Source organism: Lactuca saligna, chromosome 5, assembly GCF_052625555.1.
Source record: "Lactuca saligna cultivar CGN05327 chromosome 5, ASM5262555v1, whole genome shotgun sequence".
In the NCBI taxonomy this organism is placed as follows: Eukaryota; Viridiplantae; Streptophyta; class Magnoliopsida; order Asterales; family Asteraceae; genus Lactuca; species Lactuca saligna.
In genome coordinates, this window is record NC_136421.1 from 2778190 (window position 1) to 2802416 (window position 24227).

Here is a 24227-nt window from a genome sequence, read left to right on the forward strand (position 1 = left end):
TAAGGATAGTAAGAGAAAGAAGTAAGAGACTAATAGGACTTAGTCAGAACACTTACTTAGAGAAGGTACTAAAACGTTTTAGTATGGAAAACTCGAAGAAGGGAGAATTACCAATACAAAGCAATGCCAAGTTGAGTAAGACTCAAAGTCCGAGTACCGAAGCTGAGATAGCTTATATGAGCCGAGTACCATACGCTTCCGCAGTTGGCTCAATCATGTACGCTATGACTTGTACTCGCCCTGATGTAGCCATTGCTTTGAGCATGGTTAGTAGATATCAAGGGAACCCTGGCAAAGCCCATTGGGTTGCGGTGAAGAATATCCTTAAGTACCTTCGGAGGACGAAGGAATGGTTCCTAGTTCTCGGAGGGAGTGATGACTTGAAGGTGCGAGGGTATAGTGACGCCAGTTTTCAAACCGACAGGAACAACTACTGTTTGCAGTCGGGCTGGGTCTTTACCCTAAATGGAGGAGCAGTGACATGGAAGAGTTCCAAGCAGGAAACCGTAGCTGATTCAACGTGCAAATCAGAGTACATTGCAGCGAGCGAAGCGTCGAAGGAGGCAATATGGCTAAAGAACTTCATCGGTGATCTTGGAGTTGTACCTGCCATAAAGGAGCCCATGGAGATTTTCTGTGATAACGAAGGAGCGGTTGCCTTGACCAAGGAACCAAGGGATCATGGTAGATCAAGACATATCGATAGAAAATATCACTTTATTAGACACCGTGTAGAAGAAGGACAACTCGTAGTAAAGAGGATATCATCGGAAGATAACCCAGCAGATCCGCTTACGAAGGGACTGAGTAGGGTTAAGCACTTGCAGCATGCTAGGAGCATCAGGCTGAAGGATGATGTTAGCATAGATTAGATAGTATTAGAAACGTGTAATAGATAAATGTAATTGACATTTGATGATTAAATAAAGGAGTTTTATTTATAAGTAATGTTACTATCTTATGTTAATTGGTTAACTATTGTTTCACTTTGTATGTTTTGACTTCCAGAATAATTGAATTTATTAGGAATAATCGAATTATTCAAATTGTCCACAATCGTTCATATGTTGGAAGTAGATATGAATGAAGATTGTCATGAATAGGTGTGTAGAGTGTCTAAATGGTTTTAGACATAGCAAAAGATTGCTGCAACGTTCATGAGTGCTTATGAACTAGTTTTGAGCATTGGAACAAACCCGCGCTTGCTGGAATCACCTTATGGAATGTGATAGTAAAAGGGTATGGTTTGTTATTGGTTGATTGATTGTACATTGATAATGCGAAAACGCATTGGTAACTCGATGTTATAAAACGCATTGTTGTGTATAGTTGGTTAATGAATAAGTAAATGCATATAAGTCGAAGTTTATCTGTAACTTTTATCCTAAGAAGGAAAAAGTGATATCTCAGCCGCTCGATGATTTGATTTGACTTATGTGCCGGGCCCGGTCAGAACTGAATTGATGTGTTCGATTAAGTTCTATGTTGAATAAATCGGAAATCGAGAAACCAAATGCTTGATTGATTGTTCCATAGTATTGTCAGCATGATATCTAACAGAGGACTGTAAGATCCCTTATCTAAAGGACAAGATTGATTAGATCAGAGTTTGACAGCGTCTTTGAGAGCTACGATTGCAAACCGAATTGTACTTGCGCTTATAGTTACTAGACTTATCCAAGTGGGAGACTGTTGGAATAGTGTCTAAGGCTACAACTATATTAGGCAAGTATTTGACCCGGTTATGCATGGTCCTTTTGGGTTGCCTTCACCATAGCAACTTGATAGGATGATTTATTAAGAGAGAGTTCATATTATTAGTATATTATGAGAATAATATAAAGAATAATATATAGTTGTTTGATATAAGTCATAGAATTAATTGGAATTAATTTGGTGACTTAAAGAGATTAATTAAATAAGAGGGTATAAACTGTCAATTGTTTGATAGTTACACTTTAGACTATAAATCATTATCCAAGATAGGATGGACGATTTCTAGGGCTTGGATAAGCCAAAAATCGTCCATAGGGTTATCAAGGAAAGGATATGGATTAACTTAAAGTCTAAGTTATCCAATTAGGGTTAAAGTTGTAATCCTTAATGAGTCTACAAGTATAAATAGACCCTAGGGGTGAGGGAATTCGACACACCATCTAAAGTAGAGAGACTCTGGCCGAATTCCTCCCCTCTCCTCTCTCCCAAATCATCATCCTTGCTATTGGTGTTTGTAAGCCATTAGAGGAGTGACAATTGTAACTCTAGAAGCTCCATGACAACAAGATCAACAAGGAATCAAGAGGTATGATTCTAGATCTGTTTCAATATTGTTTTTACATCTGAATAGTCATTAGAAGTCTTGGATTCAAAGCATGTTTGATTAGAAAGCCTATATCCGAGCATTAGGGTTTTGCATGCGCACATAGGAAAGTTCTTATGGCTAAAACCCATCACCTCTCACCTCCTCACCTATCACCTCTCCCATGAAAACACACACTCGAAAACACCCTAACTGCCACCACTATACACCATCACCGCCACCGTCAGCAACCTTCGTCGCCCTTTTCCTTTCTTCTGTTAACTTCGCCGCCCTTTTCCTTTCTTCTGTTAACTTCGCCGCCCTCTTCCTTTCTTTTGTTAACTCCCATGTCCTGAAACCCTAACCGCCGTCACAAACCTCTGTCGCCACCCTTCTCGTTCCGGGACTAGGATTTTCATCTTAAAGATCTGATTAGAAGGCGTCGTCGGTTGAGAAGGAGAGAGACGAAGTTAGGGTTTGCAGAGGCGACGACAACAACTGGAACGAGGGGGCAAGTCTAAACCCTAGCCGCAACTACCTTAGACCACCTGCTAGGGTTTCAGTACACTTGTGGCGGCTTATGAAGATGCAATTCAGGCAACCATTTTGAGCAGCGAATCAAATAAAAAAGTTTTGGACCTGTTGGGATTCTACTGTCATCGTTTATTCCGTCCTCCCTCTTAAACGACCACCACATCTGAAAACCCTAGTAGTGACGGCTATGAAACCCTAGTAGCGGGGGCTCTAAAAAACCTAGTTATGATGGCGGGTTGTGGTTCCCGGTACATGGTGTTTTTTTGTAAGGGACATCAGAGAAAGTAGGAGGTGGTTCTCTAGTTCTGCAAAGACAGATGGATTGGCCGGAGAAATAAGTGAAGGTTGTGGTGGTGGTCCTTTGGTTTGGTGGCATTTTGACCAGAAAATGGTAGTCCTGTAGGCGGTGGCGGTGGTCAACTGGTCATCCGGTAGACAGTGGAGGTGGTCGTCCGGTAGGCGGTGGAGGTGGTCGTCCGACAATCTGATGTGTGTGTGTGTGTGTTTGGGGAAAAACTTCACATATCTAATTTTTATTGGACATTTGAGAGAGAGAGAGAGAGAGAGTATTTTTTTTCTTTTTCTTTTTTTAATTTTTGTAATAAAAAATTGAAAAAAAGAAAATACAAGGGCAATCGTCATTTAATAAAAAATCAAACCAAAATGGACCAAACTAGCAACAAAATGGAAACTTTTGGACCATTGATGCTAATCCAAACCTGTTTGGTCTAAAGTGACAATTTCCAACATACCATAGGGACCATTCTTACAATTGTCTTTAAATTTTAAAAATTTGCATCATTTCATTTTGGGATCAATTTTTTTTAAACATCCTACAATTATGTATTTTAAATATAATTATGTTTTTTCAAGGTGTGGTTTTGAATCATAATTTATAAATAGATAGATCATTATTGTTTTCTTATTATAAAATTACTTCAGTTAAATATTTCAGTAACGATAAAGGTAAAACTTTTATATCTTGTAATTTTGGATCATAACAACATTTTGCATCATAAATTTTGGATTGTAAATTTAGGATCATAAATTTCAATTATTAATATGCATGATCCAAAAATTATGATTCATAGTATCTTCTGGATCATAGACCTTGTGTATCATATTGAGATCATAAGTTGCATCTTCTAAATCAAACAATTTTGAATCATAATTATATTTACTTCAAAAATTACCAAGATCTAAACTTTTATATTATATATACTTCACAAATTACAAAGATCCAAACTTTAGATGATATAACATCTGTCATCATAAGTTTAGGGTCATGAATATCAATCGTTAATAGCATATTCTCATGTTTGGTATCTCTTACTTTTATGAACAAAAACTTGTTATGGTCCAAAACCTATTATGAACCAAAACATATATATGAATCAAAACTTATGTGAAAAAATATATAGATGGTTCAAATTAGTGTGATTCAAGAGATGAGACACCAGAAAAAGTGGAAGCCATTTCTCACAAACCCTTAAAACAATGTCAAAAAGAGATTCTTCATCTCATTTGTTGCAAGTAATCTTGGTGTTTTTTTTAATTAGAGTTTGTTCTTGATTTGTATTCATGTCATTATTCATATTTGAACAAAACATATTTATAAAAAAATCTATGTATAAATATTAAGCACATGAGAAATTCAAACGAAAACAATTATGTAATTGAGAACGCAAGAATAGAATAATCATATGTAAATAACAAGTTTTGATCACAAGTGAATAGCTTAATTATATGTTAATAAAATAGTATAATCACATGTGATTAAATACATAGTATAAGGAAATTATTATAAAATAAAAATAAAAATAAATAAAAAAGAATTTGTTATGAGTGTATTCATATGTGAATAAAAGGTTTTAATCACTTGAAAAACTTAATCATATGTGAATTATATGGTTTAATCACATGTTAATAAATAGATATACTAAAAATTTTTTGGTATGTATATATTCATATGTGAATAACAGTTTTTATCATATGTGAATAACTTAACCATATGTGAATAACATAAGTTAATCACACAATTATCAAGATCGAGATCCTACGTATGATCGTTTTTGGATTTGCAAGATCTTGATCCTTAAGATCCCACAAAAAAATATATATTTTTATTTTTTATTTTTTAATTATAAAAATTATTTCAAACATTCAATTTTTCATTCAAAAGTTATAAAAACTTCAAAATATTAATCATAAGTCACAACACAAAATAATAAATGGTAAATTGGTAAAGAGTAAAAGACATTTAAAAAAATCAAGGGAAGGTAGGATGGATCTGATCTCGATCCTACCTACCTACGATCTTACGATCCTACCTGCGATCTTACCTCATATATGATCCGTTTACTATCCAGATCGTTTTTCATACCTAGGATCGTATGATCCTACGATCAGGATCGCGATCTTGACAATCATGGTTAACCACATATGATTAAATAAATATAGCAAGAAAATTTATTAAAAAAAATCGTTATATGTATATTCATATGTGAATAAAAGGTTTTAATCAAACATGAAAAACTTAATCATATGTGAACAACATGGTTTAATCACATATCAATATTAAAAAGTAAAAAAATTTGTTATGTATATATTCATATGGGTATAACAATTCTTAATCATACATGTATAATAAGAAAATTTATTAAAAAATTAAGAAAAATTATTATTTATATATTCACATGTGAAGAAAAGGTTTTAATCATATGTGAATAACATGGTTTTAACACATACCATATAATAAAAAAATATTTAAAAAAAATTCATTATGTGTATATTCGCATGTGAATAATATGCTTTAATCATATGAATAACATTGTTTATGTGAATAACATTATTTAATCACATGTTAATAACATAGTTTAATCACATATAAATAACTTAATCGCATGTGGTGGTGGTGGGGAGGTCAAAGTGGTGGTTCACGTTGGCAAAGGGTGGTGGTGTTGGTAGGGTGGTGGGGCTAGGGTAGGAATGGGTGTGGTGATCGTGGTTGTGATGGGTCTTGGGTGATTGTTGAGGGTGATAGTGGGTGGTGGTGGTGGTGAGTGGTAGGTGGTGTGCGATATTGGTGGGGGTGGTTGGTACGTAGTTAGGTGGTAGCTGATGGTGGTGAGTGGTAATGGTAGGATGGTTGGTGGGTGGTGGTGTGTTATGATGGGTGGTAGTGTGGACGATTGGGTGGTGATGGTGGAGGTGGGTGGTAGTGGTGGTGGGAAGTGGGTGGTGGTGTTGATGGTAGTAGTTGAAAAAACTCAGACTTAAAATTTCAAGCTTGAGCCTCAAATTACACAATAAAAACCCTACTGATTGGCACATGTTACTATAAACCATGATTAGAACTAGAACCACAAATGACACGGGCTTTCATTAAAAAAAAAAAAAAAAAAATTAAATCCAGTTGAACTTTATTGAGTTAGAATAGAAAAATGAGCTCAAAACATATATATAACAACACAAATTCAAAGTATTAGAGAAATTGACTAGATTTCTTATAAAACCTACGAACATATGTTTTAAAAATTACTAAGGACTTGTATGGGAACAAAAAATCAGTAAATCATATGAAGTGACTAGTGAGCAAATGATGAACAGTAAGCAGCAAAACTACAGATATTTAATACAAATTGAAGAACCATGATCATGTATTCATGATTGTTCACATAACTTGCCTGTCAGCAGCATCTGCAACAATGGGCAATCTAGGAACTTGCCCCAAAAAGCAAGAAGATGAACCATAAATCAAGGACACCAACAGAAACAAAAACACAGTGCTATCCACACTCATCAACAGATCTAACCCGATTCCATCTTTTGGATTAAAAGTTCTCTCTAAAAGATCAGGGAAAATCAACAGCACATCCAACACAATAACCTGCATGGTATTGAACCTCACATACCTACTGAAGTTAGGGTTTCTGACAACAACGAAGTAAAGTGTCAAAAACACTAAGAATCCATTGAATGGGAAGCTTTTGAACACCCTGATTGCAGGCACAAGAGGTTGAATTAAGGTTTCCATGAATGAGAATTGGGTGATTACGTATTTGCCGTATTGGATTCCATCAAAGAAGGGGTAGAAGTAACATACGGCTGAGATTAATCGGTCTGGTATGTCGACAGAGTCACTGTCGTTGGATTTGGCGACGATGAGACGGCGGTGACTGGATTTGATTTGGATCTGGTGGTGGTGGGGTGTTAGAGAGAGAAGAGGAGGTGGGGTTTTGAGATTGAGGGGGAGGAATGAAGTTGAATAAAGGGGCAGACTTCTTCTACATGATGAGAGCTTGAAAGGAGCTGCTGTTGATGATAGGGTGTTGGCCATGGACATGGACATGGCCATGGAGATTGGAGAAGAAGGAAGTGATTTCTCTTACAGTTACAGAGAGAAAGAGAAAGAAAGACAAGGAGGGAGGGAGGGACTGAACAAATAATATCAAACGGAGGTAGTTGAGTTGAGGAGGAGGGATAGCCGTTTGCCCGCTTCTCAACCATATCCTTTCAAAGGTCCATAGGAAAGAAAGGCCCAATACCAACAAATTCAATTTCAGGTGTCTGCAATGCACAGTTAGATTTGGAGAGAAAAAACGGAACTAGACGAAAATTGATTCAATGTGTAAATCTTATGATTCATGTACAAGTCTGAATGCAAAATCAGTAAGGCTAGAGGGACCTCATTTTGTCACACTTCTTTTACCATAAGGAGTGCTCCTTTTTTTGGCTGCATACCCCAAACCGTACTCTCCAAACCACATAAGTAGGCGGTGTTTACTGCGGTTTCAAATGCTCTGGTCTAAGATTGCATGTTTTATAAATTGACATAGTACCTTAATGCCTTAATGTGTAGTTTGTATTTTAATCATGATAGCATTATACTTTTCAATATATATATATATATATATATATATATATATATATATATATATATATATATATATATATATATATATATATATATATATGGAGAGAGGGGTTCATATCCTCTCTACATGTATTGTGTAAATGTAGGAAACAATAGAATTTAAGAATAATTAAATAATTAATAAGATAATTATGTAATTTAGCATATAATAATCATAATAAAACTCTTAAATCATTCATTACAAAAAAAAAAGTTCTATAAGTACTCTTCCTTCGTTTTCAATACCACCCTGTTGATGTGATTTTTTTGTCTTTTGTTGTTTTTTTTTTCCTTATTTTGTTTTTTTATTGTTTTTAATTCTTTTTTATTCTTTTATTTTAATAATAATAATAATAATAATAATATTATTATTATTAGTATTATTATTACTATTACTATTATAACTATTATCGATAACCATAGAAAAATCGAACAACGTTTTAAAATTCAGATGATATTTTAGAATTTTGGACGACATTATAAATTTGGATGACATAATAAAATTCAAACGACTATATAAAACGGAACAAAAATAAAGTTTGTCTTTATTTATTACGAATATATTAATTGGTTCGGTATTACATTTGTGTAGTACATTATGCGAATTGAAAGCAAACTTTACTTTTGTTTCATTTTATATAGTCGTTCGAATTTTATAATGTCATTTGAGTTTATAATGTTGTTGGAAATTTTAAAATGTTATCTGAATTTATATGATTATCGAAATTTATAATAATAATAATATTAATAATAAAAAGAAAAAATAAAAGAAAAAACAACAGACTAACAAAAAGGGAAAAAAAAAAAAAGAAAAAAAAAAGACTAATATCATATCAAAAGTAAAAAAAATTGATTAGATTGATGTTAAGGGGTAAAATTTATTAGGGTACTTATAGTACAACCTCAAAAAAAAAAAAAAAAAAAAAAAAAAAAAAAAAAAAAAAATCTCTTTTTACCAACTCTTTAACCTAACCTCCCATATCAGTACGTATTACTGTCTCTTATTTTTTTTTTTACTGACGAATGAAACCTTAACCATCATATGATCGAAGGAGGGTCGGAGCTGCCAACCGGCGACGACGATGATGGCGTCGTAGCCAAGGCACGAAAGTATGACCTTTTTTTGTGCGATTCAGAGATAGAAATATTGATTTCGGTGATGACCATTTTGTTTCCTCTCTTGTTCTTGCCTTCTTCCCCCGTTATTAAATCAATGATTTTCTGGAACAATTCTTTTTTTTTTTTTTTTTCCTTCTCGTTCTTGACTTCACCTTGAAGGCTTGAACCCTAACCTACAAATTACATGTAATATTCTGATTTCACAATTTTCCTAAGTATGAACATGTTTTAGATTTTTATCAATTACGATTTTGTTCATTAATGTAAGTAAATTGATGTCAAGTTTATCAGGAAATTGAAAATTTTAACCAAAGAAACCAAACCAGTAATTTTAATCTTTGTGAAATAGTAATCCAATCATCTTGGTAAGCTTTTACGTATTTTATATGTTCTTTTCTGTTTTGTATACCTAAACTTCTTTTTTTGTAAGCCTAAACTAACAGAAAATGTGATGATTTAAGGAGTGTCCTAAAAGTGTTTGATGAAACGTTAAAGAGAAATGTGATTAGATGGGTATTGATTGTTCAACATGTCACGGCAGTCTCAAATTGTATTCTTTTTTAGTGATGGAATGTTCATGGCAGTCTCAAATTGTATTATTGGTTAGTGATGGAATGTTCATGGCATTCTAGGGTTATGTTACGGTTTTTACAGGGATCGAGATGCTCTGTAGTTGTTAAATTTTATTTTCTAAATATAAAATTTGATTTGTGATCACAGGAGCAAGCAATAAGCAAAATAGGATGATTGGAATGAACATCTATAATAGCTCTTAATTCCTTATGTAAATTACATTTTTTTCTTGTCTTGGTTGCAAGTGTGTATGGATGTCACTGGGAATGGTTGCAATCCAAACACTAATCTCGAGTCCAAGAATATGTATGTTATGATATCTTTTTGGAACCCTTTATTCCATAGCTTTAAGCCATGTTTTATGACAATATTCAAAGCTTGTTATATTCATAATTGAATGGCTGATGTCCCATGATTAATGTATCCTAGAATTGGTCTGATATTTCTGCAACTAGAAGCCTAAATTGGTTTTGATCTTTCTGAACCGGATTGGATATTTTTTGCCACTATAACCTTAACTTACTGGTCTGGTCGTTTCTTCTCATTATACGTATATATATTTTGTAGATAATCTAATCAAAGAACTTTGAAGCTACTGTAGCAGCTAATCAATCAACCATATAGAGTTTGACTTCTAAATTAAACGAGCTTCAACTTGAGGTATATATCCTTGTTTTTGTTGGTGCATTACACATTAGTTTTGAATCCTTTGTTAGCCCATCCAGGACAGCAGTTAAACTCATTGTCTTGGTGCAACTTGTATCATGATCTCCATGTGTGAGTGCCTATTGTAGGCTTGCGAATACCTTCATGAATATTATTTAAAACCTACAAATATTCTTTCAGAATGGCAAAGACTTTAGAATGAGGAATGCCAATATTCTTTCAGAATAAGGAAGGATAATATTCTTTTTTGTTCTTATGAATATTTTTCAAGAATTTATTTCATTTTTATGACATTTTGTTAGAATATATATATATATATATATATATATATATATATATATATATATATATATATATATATATATATATATATAATTATATTAAAATGTGTAAGATTATTATTCTCTAACATATATATGAATCTACATCCAGATGTCCATGAATATACAAAGGTCTTGTCATTTTTTCAACTAATGGTTCAAGAATGTTGTTTTCCTTCAAGAAGTTCATTTAATCAAAATAAGTATAATAGTCAGAAATATGTATCCTGACATTCTTATAGAATATCATTCTAACATAATATCATTCTCACGGAATAAAATTGGATACAATTAACAATTATTTTTTTTTTAAATTGAATTAACGAAAAAATCAGAATTTTTAAATCAAGAAAATTAATTATCCTCACAAATCTGGAATTTTCATTTTTTAGATTTATATCAATTGACTAAAATACCATTATAGTGAAATTAGATAATATTTTCCAATTATTTTTAATTTAATAAGATTTACTAATCACTTCCTTAAAATATTTGAAATGATTGGTTCACAATCAATCTTACATCCACACAATAGATAGTTAGAATAGAATAACATAACCTAGCTGTGTGTGTATTGAAAAAGTAAATAATTAGTTTAATAAAAAACAATTAATTATGATTATACATATTGCCATAAAATAAAATTTAGATGGATAAAATATTTGTAGTGTTATTCTCACACAGAAATGTAGAATTTATTTTCATTAAATAATTTTCATATTTTTTTAGTATTTTTTACCTTTTAATTGTTAATCCAATATGTTTGTGAAATATATTATGTTAATACTTTCTTTTTAATAATTTAATACTTTTTTTCAATAATTTATATGAATAGTTGTTTATTATTATAACTTAGTTTGTCTAGTAAAGTCATAAAAATGAGTGATGAATTTATATAAAATTGTTAAAAAAATGAACAACCAACAGTTAAATCATAAAAATGAGTATTTCTATTGATCGGTCATATCATCTAGGTCCGAATTGGACATCCAATTGTTTCGATTTGAATTATGATAATGCATTCTATAGATATTCAATATATCAAAGATGGACAATCAAACCTATTTTTCGATTCAATAGAAGTCCAGAAAGGTGAATAGGGTTCCAAATAACAAGAGATATGTAAAAAGTAGGTCCGATTACGCTTATTCCTAATCTTAATGGAATGTAACTAGGGATTCATATGTAAACATAGTATCTATTTAGATATGCTCAAATGACCCCTTCTCACAATGAGAATTTATATAACCCTATTCCGGTCCGGTATGAAATGAAATTATAACCATAGAATCGACTCGATCATCAGATTATAGATTATAAGTTCATAACCCAAGCCCATTGCTATTTTGGGCAGAACCATCTACTAATTCTTTGATTCCAGTTAGTAAGAGGGATCTCGAACTAAGAAATAGACCTTAAAAACTAAAAAATGGTATCCTAGAGCAATTGCAATAATCAGATTCATTGATGTTCCTGATATAGTAGATGCTATCACACATACAATCATACTCAATTCGATGGAATTGTTTGATCTTAAAGGGGATCTTCTATAATTTCGCACATGAGGGGTTATTTCTTGGTTTTTTACTCGGGAGAGATTGTTGCAAAGGTGTTCGTTTTCAAGGGTTTGTGAATGTGTATTATGACATTTTCTTGATATCTTGTTCTCAACATGTCGGAAGGATCAAAAATAGCAAACAAGAATCAACACAGAAAAGCACATGACGTGGATATAAAATACTGTAAGAAACGAAATCCCATAAAAATGGCCTTTGATACGTTCTTGTCACACTAAATGTATATAAACATATATAAACACAATGCTGCAGATTATTGCAACAAATTGCAGCGTCTTCTCTGCATATAAAAAATTGCAAGGGAGACAGGAACTATGAACAGTAGCATATATATATATATATATATATATATATATATATATATATATATATATATATATATATATTGTCTTTTGTTCCAACTACAAAGTGTAAGTAACATGTTATTCTACAAATCGGTGGTCATCCTTTGCACAAATGGTACAAAATTATTCCAGTTTTCAACCCTAAATATCTTATCGTTCATTCTGAAATATGTAAATGATCTCACAGTTTCTTCCTGTGAATCATAACAATTTGAATGTATCTGCTTTAGTCCAGCCTGCAAACAGAAATTTGTTAGATATATTGATGCAAAAAATAATAACATTAAGATACAAAATACCTCATCAAACCGTTCATGTGCATTTCTACCGGTCAATTCCACTACCCTTTTCTTTGAGGCATTCTTTATCTGTTAAGTAGCAGTGATCAGAAGTCAGATATATTATATATATTATGGCATGCATTTTAGTAGCACAAAATCATTGCATCACAAGTATAGAGAATACCTCTATTAGTCTATTTCAAATATTTACTTTTGAAAGAAAAAAAAAGCATCAAATATATTTTTTGTCATGGCTTCTGAAAGGAAAAGGAAGTGAATAATAAAAGGTTTGGGGTGTACCTGCCGAAGCAAACCTTCTGGACTACACAAAAAGGCTTGGGGGGTTTCATCGTCCAACATCTCAAAACACCTACAAATTTTTTTTTTAATTTTTTAAAGAAAAAAAAAAAAAGAAGAAGCATATATTAGCATTGTAAAAGGACATATCCATAGCTAAATGCAATAAATAGCAATGTAATTTCATTTTATATTGCGATATCGCAGTTGGTATATAAGAATAGGAATATGCGGTGATACTGGTAGGAGGGTTGTAATTAATGGTTACGAGATCTGTAGAGCGGCTCCATGACGGGAGAAGATTGAAGCGAGCGAATCATAACCGTCCCTAAAAGCGGTGTTGTAGTAACCGGCGGTAAGTTCAGCAGGATGAGACCGCGTCTGATACCACCAATACAGTAAACCAATTTTAGCCACCATCCGTAGCCCTTTTGATGATTTTTCTTTTTCTTGATACTTTCCCAACAAATTTGCTGCCACTCCAAGAATGTCATCTGCATGACGCACCAACCGATCGCTGTACCATTCCTACAACAACCCAAACACAAGTCACACTCACAGTTCTAATGCTTCATGGGTAAATTGCTACTATTGATAATAGCAATATTAGTGAACTACTAACTAAATGGCTTACAAGAAAAAAATGTCCATAGTCAGATAGAAAGCTCCCGTCTCCATCTTCAAAGAAAGGAACATCAGTTGGAAGACTATTATAATCCCCAACATTTGGAGGTCCTTTATTTGCCCAATCAGGCTTCCCTTCTTGCCAAGCAACTGAACGCAAGTCTTCCATCCTAAAATTTTGAGCAAAACCAAACACCATTATATGATAGTAAACATTTTGTGTGCAAATAAAATAGGAGCTTAAGCCACTCTACATGTATTTGTCATAACACTGAAATGCACCGATCCCAGGAAACTGCCATCTACCATCTTCAAAGGGATGAGCAGGATATCTGCGTTTGTAATTTAAAAGAAGATCACTTTACAGAACAAACAAAAAGGCATATACTAGATTTTTTTTTTTTTTTTACCTAAGTTCTCCAGAAGGTCCAAGACCAACACAGACTTCTTCAATAATAGTTCCCATCAAGGAATCAAATTTGCTTGCAAAACTGCTGATGAAGTCTTCATAACACTGAACAGCAGTACGTCCAGAAAACAAAGGAAGATTGTCTACCCCTAATGTTAGATAATCTGCATTAGGGAACCCATTTTGGTCTCGATAGTATATGTCCTTATTATCACGACCTATCTGAAAACCAAAACAACAAAACCATAAATATAATTAATGATATGTGATAGGGAAAAAGACCAAAATGTATGACCTCTATGATCCACTGTGGAAGGCTGACACCTTGTACGCGTGAAGATAAATGAACATTCGAGTGAAAGGACAATGCTACTTGTAACTTTAATCCCATTTCAGATACCAATTTAAAAAGTTCTTCATACAGAGACCAATTATATGCATGGGGGAAAAACCGCTCTACTATTCCCCACCAAACCTCAACTGCTATTCCATGGACACCTGCCAACTTGAGTGCTTTTAGAGATATAGTTAAGGCCTTCATTCTGTAACCACAACAGCCATGTCACCACCGAAAAAAGTATGTAGAGATAACAAAATTTCAGAATATATGTATAGATATATACATTCATCTGTAAGTAAAGGTATGGTAATGGTAATTACTTTCTGATTCTTGGAGCACCAGAAGTATCAATCCCGAAAGAGTCAATTGGCATCATAACATAGAGGGGAACTCTCTTATGTTTTGATGACTCAAACAATGTGGATCTTGATTTCTCCCGAACATCCATGCTGCAATGTGTATCTATCAGATGCTAGCTTTAGAAGCAAAATAAAGCATAACAATTATATTTCATATTACCATCAATGCAAACAAAAATACTTTTTTATTTGCTTCAAGATACGATTAAAGTTTACAAGAAGACGATGTAGGACAAGACCTAAACACTGTATGGATTTTTCAACATTACAACACCAGAACTCTCTTAGTCTCTGGAAAGTCATGCATGTCTTCTTTTGTTGTGTAAGAGAGAGGCAGCTTTGATTGATTTTTTGTAAGCTAACATGTACTCCAAATTTCTAATTTTGAAGTATGATTCCCATGTATTTCATATTCTGAATTCAACTAAACAAAACCTCACGCTTATTTCCGGGAGCAATTTGATTGTAGGAAAAAAATAAACATTAACAAATAAGAAGTCTATATTTAGAAGTTTATAAAAAAACGTCTTCAGAGTTTCTTTTTGCAATGAAATCTTCTTAAATTACACATTTTGTTAATTGGTATTTAATCATGTGTGAATATGAACACAAAGTTATCTGCAAGATCCTTCTAAATCTTTGAGTGAGCTGCAGAAACCAGTTGTTTACAATTAATTTTACCCCCGAAACAAATCATCAGTCGTACAAAGAGTACTCTAAAAAGATAAAGAAGATCCAGTAGACACAATCCACATAATATTCCTAATTTAAGAATCTTAATAAAATTTAAATAGAGAAAACAATGATTTTACCATGGAAGTACAAAAATCGATGTTTCGATCGATCAAAGGCAAATTGATAAACTGACCTTAAAATGCAACTTTTTCCGGAAACAGGTCGCCATCTGGAAAAACTCCGTTTGAAAATCGGAATCGTGGATACGTTTCGCAAATTCTTCCGATTGAATTTTCTCCTCTCCCTATCGAAACAAAATTCTCTGAGATTATTACAGTATATTACGCTTCTCCTTTCAACGCTGCATTTGCACGCCATCCCGATCGATCCATCGATCATCTCATCGACGAGATGAGAGAGACACACTGATGATAATCTCTATTTCCCCTTTTACTCGTGTGTAATAAGAGCTACAAAATTATTATTATTTATATATCTTATTGAATCAATTTTTTTCATTTATTTTTTTTTATCATTTTCTTTTAATATAATTTCTCTACCATCTATCTTAACGACCTAAATTTCAACCACAATTTTTATTTTATAAATACACAATTATATTTCAAGAAAATCATAGTTGTCTCAATGTTAAAATAAAATCTCAATCAAAAGTTAAATCTCAGAATCCTCCATGTCATCCCGAACAGATGTGTACAATCATGTTGGTGCTTTCTCACGATTCTCTGGGATACCTGAAACATATAACACATAACACGGTAAGAACGAAACTTAGTGAGTTCTCCAAAATACCACATACAACATATTAGCCACTCGAGGCTATAACTCTGTAAGACCCTTCGGTCAATGTGTCTTCGTGGGACCCTCCAGTCCCACAACTCTGATGGACCCTCCAGTTCTAATTCTATGAACCTTCCGGTCCTAAATCTGTAAACTCTGAATAATTCATAGCATAAATCACATAGAAATAATACAATATATCACAGTACACAAATAACATATAAGATACTCTGTCACACAACTATGATTACCACTCTAGGTATGTATAGTGAGAATACTCATCTCGCAACTAATGGGAACAAACACGCACTCGAGAATCCCGAACTAGCCTCCGCCTAACACATTAGACAACCATTTCAATCAATATCCCTCTTTTCCTCATTTACACCTAAAGTCCTCTTTTCTCTTTCTATTCTCTTGGATGGTTAAAAGACCATTTTACCCCTCCATTGTCTCAATGTTCCTAATTGACCTATTCTCAAGTCAATAGAAGTCAATATGAGTCAACAACCAAGGTCGACCCGACTCGCCGAGTGCACTCAAGTGACTTGTCGAGTCCACTCGTATCCTCTGAATTCTTTCAAGGGTCTCACATAGCTCGTCGAGTTAACCCCTAACTCGACGGGTTATCACTAGGTCAGAAATTGCTGGGGCAATCTGATCTGACTCGTCGAGTCATCTCATTGACTCGGTGAGTTGACTCATCTGAGTGTATCATATGGACGTCTAAGGTCAGATCTGCAACTCCAACCTCTAGATCTAGCCTCTTAATACCTAAAAGTCACGTAAATGTTTGATCTTGACGACCATGCATGGCATAAATGTTTCATAATGCCATAACAAGCTCCAAGGAAGGTCAAATGCACGGGGAACTACCTCTTACTCAATAAAGTTCGGAACTTTGGACCCTCAAGGCCCTCTTTAGTCCATATCTGAGGTTCTAACCTCAAACCATGCCCAAATAGCTTAAGAACACAATATGTTGAGAGAAAACCCTAAAAGCTTCCCAAAAAATGAGATCTAATGAACAAGATGTCAAGATGAGAGCTTATTACCTCTGAATAGCAGCTAATGATATAAGAATGCAAGATCCTCGGCCTTCTCTTGATTAGATCCACCAAACTCTTCCAATCTTTCCTCCAAAAGCTCAAGAATGCTCAAGATGGTCTCTCTCTCTCTCTCTATATATATATATATATATATATATATATATATATATATATCACACCCCAAAACCGAGAACCACGGAAACGTTCTGAGGCGGAGGACATCATGTACAGTATCACAACACAATATAATAGCAAACAAGTAAACAACATCATCCATTGCATTAAATATATAATTTTAATACAAGTATGTTCTGTAGTATATAAGACACCAAAATATGAATCAAAATATAAGAGGAGTCTTGAATGCGCTCCGTCTTCTCAAAAGCTGGCATCGGTACCTGTCTACTGATGACCTGAGAATACAAGTTATTTTGAAAGAGTTTATCAGCATTAAAGCTGGTGAGTTCATAAGTATTTAGTGTCTGAGTTTGTATCAAAATATTTGAAACAGTGTTTGAAGTACGAGTTTGTAAACGTTTGTAGTAAAAGTATGTGAATGTTTGTAAAAGTTTGTAACTCCTAGAAAATCCTATATTTTCTACTAAAAGTAGCCTTCTACCAAGGCACGAATGTTTTGTATGTTTGTTTCTTGTAAAAGTGTGTAATTTTCCCAAGTGTAACTATCATTATCAAAATATAGTAAATTAATGTAGTACTGTAGTGTTGTATTATAGGAACTACTGTTGTACTAACTACCTTAAACCAGATTTATATCAAGGTATTATGTGATTAATTGTACCATACTATCGACGGAAAACACGACATTGTAAGTCGTAAAAAGGTATGACGTTTGGCACCCGCAGACCTGCAGGTCCGGCTGTAGCTAGCAACAAGGTGTAGGATAGTCAATTCAATATAGATCTATACGCAAACTCACGCTCTCCCTCTAGGAGATTCTGGCTACAACTCGGGCCATGATAATGAAGGCATGCTCTGATACAGTGGATCACATTTATGTTAACGTATTCTTGTATATGTAATGTATTGTTACTCATCATAGTATCATTGTATATGATCTCATTCTAGTATAGTTGTATATGTTCTCATTCTAGTATAGTTGTATATGTTCTCATAGTAGTAAGTAATAACTCATGAATGAACTGACTCTTGTATGCTTCATTGAACTAGAAGTAGTAAGTACTATAACTCTAAACTATACCTATTATATATTATTAGTAAACTTGTTGAATGATTGAATGTACTGAACTGAGATAAAAATCTTTATATCTATACATATATACATAATATATAAGTAAGGATTCAACGACACTCGGACAAACAACCGGGTACTTTAAGACCACAACCAAACAAGGACAGGAAGTAAAGTGGGTTATCTCTCCTAAGTCCTTCAAACCTTATTTATATAACTATATATGTAATAGATATGGTTTTAACAATATATAAGTTTAAAAAATGTAAAGGAAAGGTTTAGTATACAAAAGTGAATTTGATAAAGAGTTTGACATGTAAAATGGTTTGATAAACAGTTTGGAGTCATTTGTTTGGAAAAACAGTTTAAAGCATGAAAAATCCATTTGCGTGTTAGTTATTAATCACATGTGATTGATTTAATAACTAACATGGTTCAACTTGTATCCCCCCCCCCCATAAAATATTTAAAACATTTAAAAGCATTTCAAAGGTTAATTAAGGGGTATGAACTCACCTGTAGTGAGTGGTTTGTTCGGAAGTGTCAGACAATGTGCTAGGTGTCAAGTGAGGACTTGAACACACAAAATGGTCCTAGTTATCATATAATAAGCATATATGTATCTAATTAGTCAATTAATAACTAATTAATCAAGTTAACACCCTAGGTCATGGAAACACTTTGATTCAAGTGCTATAGGTACCACAAGGTTGCATCTAAGGGTTGTATGGCATGTCATTGGAGTTTATGGCCCATGAACCACCCCTTTATGGAGTTTACGGCCCATGACCATTTCCCCATGAGTTTATGGCCGTAAAATCACAGTACTAAGTGCCAAATTGTGTTTTGAGCTCTTACAAGTCATGATTGGGCATCAAATGATCAAGTCCAAGCCTTAGGAAAGCATTAGGGACATAATAAGACCACCTTGTGGAGTTTACGGCCAAATGACCATATTCTTATGTGTTCATGGCTGTAAAATCTCTTAGGGACATGTTTTGATTGTTGTTTAAGGTCTTAAACACTTCTAGGAAAGTTCAAGGTTGGCATCCAAGGCTTAGGAAGGGACTAATGTCCATTTTACCACTTTAAAAGGGGTTTACGGCCCAAGAACATCCTTGGCCGTAAACTCCTTTGTTCTTGTGTTATTTGATGAATTTCAAGTGTTATCAAGTTCATATCAAGCACACAAGAATCTAGGGCAAGTGTACTTACAAGATAGAAGCTTGATTTGGTGTTTAAGGTCCACGAACACTAGTGTGTGTTCTTGGTGTTTTGAAGATCTAAGTAAAACACAAAAATGAATGGATGAAATGATGTATAAACACTAGATGTTATGTTATAACAACAAATCAAGTCGAGAAACACTTACATTTTCGGGAGATCGGGTGAAAGACGGGATGATAGTTGAGAGAGAATGGGGAGTAAACTTGAGGGTGGAAGTTGGAAATGGAGAGTTTGGGGAGTAAACTCCCATTTAAGCCAATGAGTTTTTGGCCCTCAGAGAGTTCACGGCCCAAACTCACTTAGTTTGGCCGTGAACACTAATCCAAGGCGTTGATTGTTCCATTGTTACCCTGATGTCCTAGAATTTAATTCCTTTATACCCATTCGTTTCGAGAATAATTATTAAAAATACTCAAACGGACTTTTAAATTGGCTAATAATTATTAGAAAGGTAATTGAATTTTAACTGAAGTGATTGACTTTAGAGTTTGTACGAATGAAAATTTCGGGTTGTTACATCATCCCCCCGTTAAAGGGAATTTCGTACCGAAATTAAAGTTTAAGAAAATAAAATAGTTACAAATAACTATGCAAAAAGATGAGGATATTTCAATTTCATTTGATCCTCGCGCTCCCATGTGAATTCCGGTCCTCGCTTGGCGTTCCAGTGAACCTTCACAATCGGGATGCGGCTTTGCTTCGTCTTCTTGACCTCACGGTCCATGATCTCTACGGGTTCTTCCATGAACTTGAGGCTCTCGTTGATCTCGATCTCGGCGAGTAGGATTACAAGAGTCTCGTTGGACAGACACTTTTTCAAGTTTGAGACGTGGAATGTAGAATGTACGTTACGAAGTTCGTTGGGTAGATTGAGTTGTAAGCTACAGGGCCAATTCTAGCGAGAATCTCGAAAGGCCCTATGTACCTTGTATTTAGCTTTCCACGCTTTCCGAAGCGTATCAAGCCCTTCCAGGGTGAGACTTTCAAGAGAACGCAGTCTCCCACCTGGAATTCCAAAGGTTTCCTGCGTTTGTCGACGTAGCTCTTCTGTCGGTCTCTAGAGGCTTTTAATCGTTCACGAATCTGAATGATCTTCTCCGTCGTTTCCCGAATGATTTTCGGACCTGTGAGTGTGCTGTCAGGAACTCGTCCTTTAGCTAACTGGGTGTCACCCACCTCAGCCCAACATAGAGGGAATCTGCATTTCCGGCCATAGAGGGCTTCGAATGGAGCAGCCTTGATACTCGTGTGATAACTGTTATTGTAGGAAAATTTGACAAGGGGTACGTGAGTATCCCATGCCTTCCCAAAGTCAATCACACAGGCTCTTAACATATCTTCCAGTGTTTGGATGGTTCTCTCACTTTGTCTGTCGGTTTAAGGATGGTAGGCTGTACTCATGTCCAACCTCGTCCCTAGGGAACTTTGTAGTGACTGCCAGAACCTCGAAGTGAACCTTCTATCTCTATCGGAGATAATGGATATAGGAACACCGTGTAGTCGTACAATTTCCCTAATGTATGTTCTCGTAAGCTTCTCCATCTTGTCAGTTTCTTTGATAGGCAGGAAGTGTGTAGACTTGGTCAATCTATTGACGATGACCCATATGGTATCAAGTCCACTCGTTGTCTTGGGAAACTTGGTTATGAAATCCATAGTGATCCGCTCCTACTTCCATTCTGGTATTTCTGGTTGTTGTAGCAAATCGGAGGGTTTCTAGTACTCAACCTTAACCTTTGCACAAGTAAGGCATTTACTTACGAAGGTAGCAATCTATGCTTTCATGTTAGGCCACCAGTATAACTTTTTAAGATCCAGATACATCTTATCTGACCCTAGGTGAATGGAATACCGAGTGTTGTGCGCCTCGGTCATGACCAAGTCTCGGAAACCACCGTGTTTCGGTGTCCAGATCCGGTCCATGAAATATAAGGCTCTGCCACCCTTGGCTTCTAAATTTTTATCCATTCCTCTAAGGGATTCACCCTTCATGTTTTCAGGCTTCAAGGCTTCAAGTTGAGCCTCCTGAATTTGTGTAGACAAGTGTGAATGGATAATCATCGTCAACGATTTGACCCTTCGACTAGAATATTCTTTCTGACTTAGGGCGTTTGCTACTACGTTGGCTCTACCCGGATGATAACGAATTTCGCATTCGTAGTCGTTGAGTAGCTCGACCCAACGTCGTTGCCTCATGTTGAGCTCCTTCTAATCGAACATGTGTTGTAAGCTCTTGTGGTCTGTAAAGATCGTGCTCTTCGTACCATATCTTCAGGGCAAACGCAACTGCCCCCAGCTCAAGATCGTGTGTGGTGTAGTTGACTTCGTGTGTCTTCAGATGTCTCGAGGCATAGGCGATGACCTTACCTCGTTGCATCAGAACACAACCGAGCCCTTGGTTGGATGCATCGCAATATACAACGAAGTCTTCTATCCCTTCGCGGAGGGATAGTATTGGTGTGGTGCGATGCATAAGGCTCGTTTCAGCATTTGAAACACTCTTTCTTGTTTCTCTTACCAGTCAAAGGCCACTCCTTTCTAGGTCAGTGTAGTAAGAGGCTTCGCAATCCGGGAGAAGTTCTATATGAACCTGCGGTAGTAACCAGCGAGACCTAGAAACTGATGAATTTATGTAGGCGTCTTCGGTGCTGACCAGTTCTCAATGGCCTTAACTTTGGATGGGTCCACGTGGATTCCCTCTTCGCTAACCACGTATCCTAAGATATTGACTCTTCGGATCCAAAATTCACATTTAGTGAACTTTGCATAGAGCTTCTCCGTTCGTAAAGTTCCTAGAACTTGTCGCAGGTGATCGCCATGCTCTTCCTTACTTCGAGAGTAGATCAGGATGTCATCAATGAAAACGATGACAAAATGATCTAATAAAGGACGACATACTCTATTCATTAAGTCCATGAACACTGCGGGCGCATTGGTCAATCCGAATGGCATCACCACGAACTCGTAGTGTCCGTAAAGAAATCAGAAGGTTGTTTTTGGAACATCCTCCTCTAGCACACGTAACTGGTGATATCCGACTCTTAGATCAATTTTGGAAAAGTAACTCGCCCCTTGCAGTTGGTCAAATAAATCGTCTATGCGAGGCAGATGGTAACGATTTTTTACTGTCAGTTTGTTGAGTTCTCTGTGGTTGATACACATACGGAATGATCCGTCTTTCTTCTTAACGAATAAGACTGGTGCTCCCCAGGGTGAGAAGCTTGGTCTTATAAAGCCCTTGCTGAGTACTTCGTTAAGTTGACCCGATAGTTCCTGCATCTCAGCTGGTGCTAATCGGTAGGGCGATTTGGCTACTGGGGTAGCTCCTGGGACTAAGTCGATTCTGAACTCGACTTGTCGTTGCGGAGGTAATCCTGGTAGTTCTTCTGGAAAGATGTCGGGAAAGTCGCTCACCACCAGAATGTTCTTTAGTTCTTTCGCTTATAGGCTCGTATCAACAACGTGAGCAAGGAATGCATTATATTCCTTACGTAGATACTTCTGTGCTTGAATATTGGAGATGATATGAAGAATCATGCCAGGTTTGTCGCCGTAGATGAGGAGAGTTTCGTTATTTGGGAGATTTAGATGGACTGCTTTCTCGAAGCACATGATGTCGGCGTGATGAAGACTCAACCAATCCATGCCAATTATGACGTCGAAGCTTTTAATAGAGAACGACATGAGGTCGATTGGAAATGAATGGCTATCTAGAGTTAGGGTACATCCTATGTATATGCTATTCGTGCCCTCAGTTTTCCCATTAGCCATTTCTACAGTGAATGGTTCCTTAAGTGTGCGTGGTTTTTGTTTAAGTAGGCGAGCAAATTTATTATTCACGAAGATTCTCTCTGCTCCGCTATCAAACAGTATGCATGCATAAGAGTTTTCGAGGAGAAACGTACCAGTGACCACCGTAGGGTCAGCAACTGTTGGAATAGTGTCTAAGGCTACAACTATATTAGGCAAGTATTTGACCCGATTGTGCATGGTCCTTTTGGGTTGCCTTCATCATAGCAACTTGGTAGGATGATTTATTAAGAGAGAATAGATATTATTAATATATTATGAGAATAATATAAGGAATAATAATATAGTTATTTGATTAATATAAGTCATAGATTAATTAGTATTAATTTGGTGACTTAAGGAGATTGATTAAATAAGAGGGTATAAATTGTCAATTGTTTGATAGTTAAACTTTAGATTGTAAATCCTTATTGATAAAGGATTGGACGATTTCTAGGGCTAGGATAAGCCAAAATCGTCCAAAGGGTTATCAAGGAAAGGATATGGATTAACTTAAAGTCTAAGTTATCTAGCTAGGGTTTAAGTTGTAACTGTTAAGGAGTCTACAAGTATAAATAGACCCTATGGCTGAGGGAATTCGACACATGATCTAAGGTAGAGAACCCCTGGCCAAATTCCTCCTCTCTCCTCTCTCTCAAATCACCCTCTTTGCTAGTTGGTGTTTGTAAGCCATTAGAGGAGTGACAATTGTGACTCTAGAGCTCCAAGAAAACAAGATCAAACAAGAGAATCAAAGGTATGTTTCTAGATCTCATTTTGTGTTGTTCTTACACCTAATAAGTCATTAGAATCCTTGGATTC

General features: G+C 35.2%; 2 protein-coding genes and 1 long non-coding RNA gene across 4 annotated transcripts; 1 reads left to right on the forward strand and 2 right to left on the reverse strand.

The window, feature by feature from the left end:
- Positions 1–6317: 6317 nt before the first annotated feature.
- Positions 6318–7381, reverse strand: TIC20-V (TIC 20-v-like protein). The gene has a single exon (XM_078957923.1). The coding sequence runs from the start codon at positions 7188–7190 to the stop codon at positions 6507–6509; it is 684 nt and encodes a 227-aa protein (XP_078814049.1). The 5' UTR covers positions 7191–7381; the 3' UTR covers positions 6318–6506.
- Positions 7382–8759: 1378 nt separating this feature from the next.
- LOC144998164 (uncharacterized) lies at positions 8760–9852 on the forward strand. The gene is made up of 2 exons (XR_013660161.1): positions 8760–8858; positions 9588–9852. It is a non-coding gene; the product is annotated as an uncharacterized LOC144998164 (long non-coding RNA).
- A 2312-nt stretch (positions 9853–12164) lies between these two features.
- On the reverse strand, positions 12165–15810 carry BAM4 (beta-amylase 4). Of its 2 annotated transcripts, none has more exons than XM_078956901.1 (10): positions 15526–15810; positions 14619–14747; positions 14254–14500; positions 13960–14180; positions 13804–13881; positions 13560–13719; positions 13194–13453; positions 12929–12998; positions 12647–12715; positions 12165–12583 (listed from the first exon to the last, which is right to left on the reverse strand). In XM_078956901.1, the coding sequence occupies exons 1-10, from the start codon at positions 15729–15731 to the stop codon at positions 12431–12433; spliced, it is 1593 nt and encodes a 530-aa protein (XP_078813027.1). In that variant the 5' UTR covers positions 15732–15810; the 3' UTR covers positions 12165–12430. The 2 variants fall into 2 exon arrangements, with proteins under 2 accessions (XP_078813027.1, XP_078813028.1); XM_078956902.1 differs by having other exon boundaries at positions 14619–14760; positions 15526–15655.
- Positions 15811–24227: the final 8417 nt, after the last annotated feature.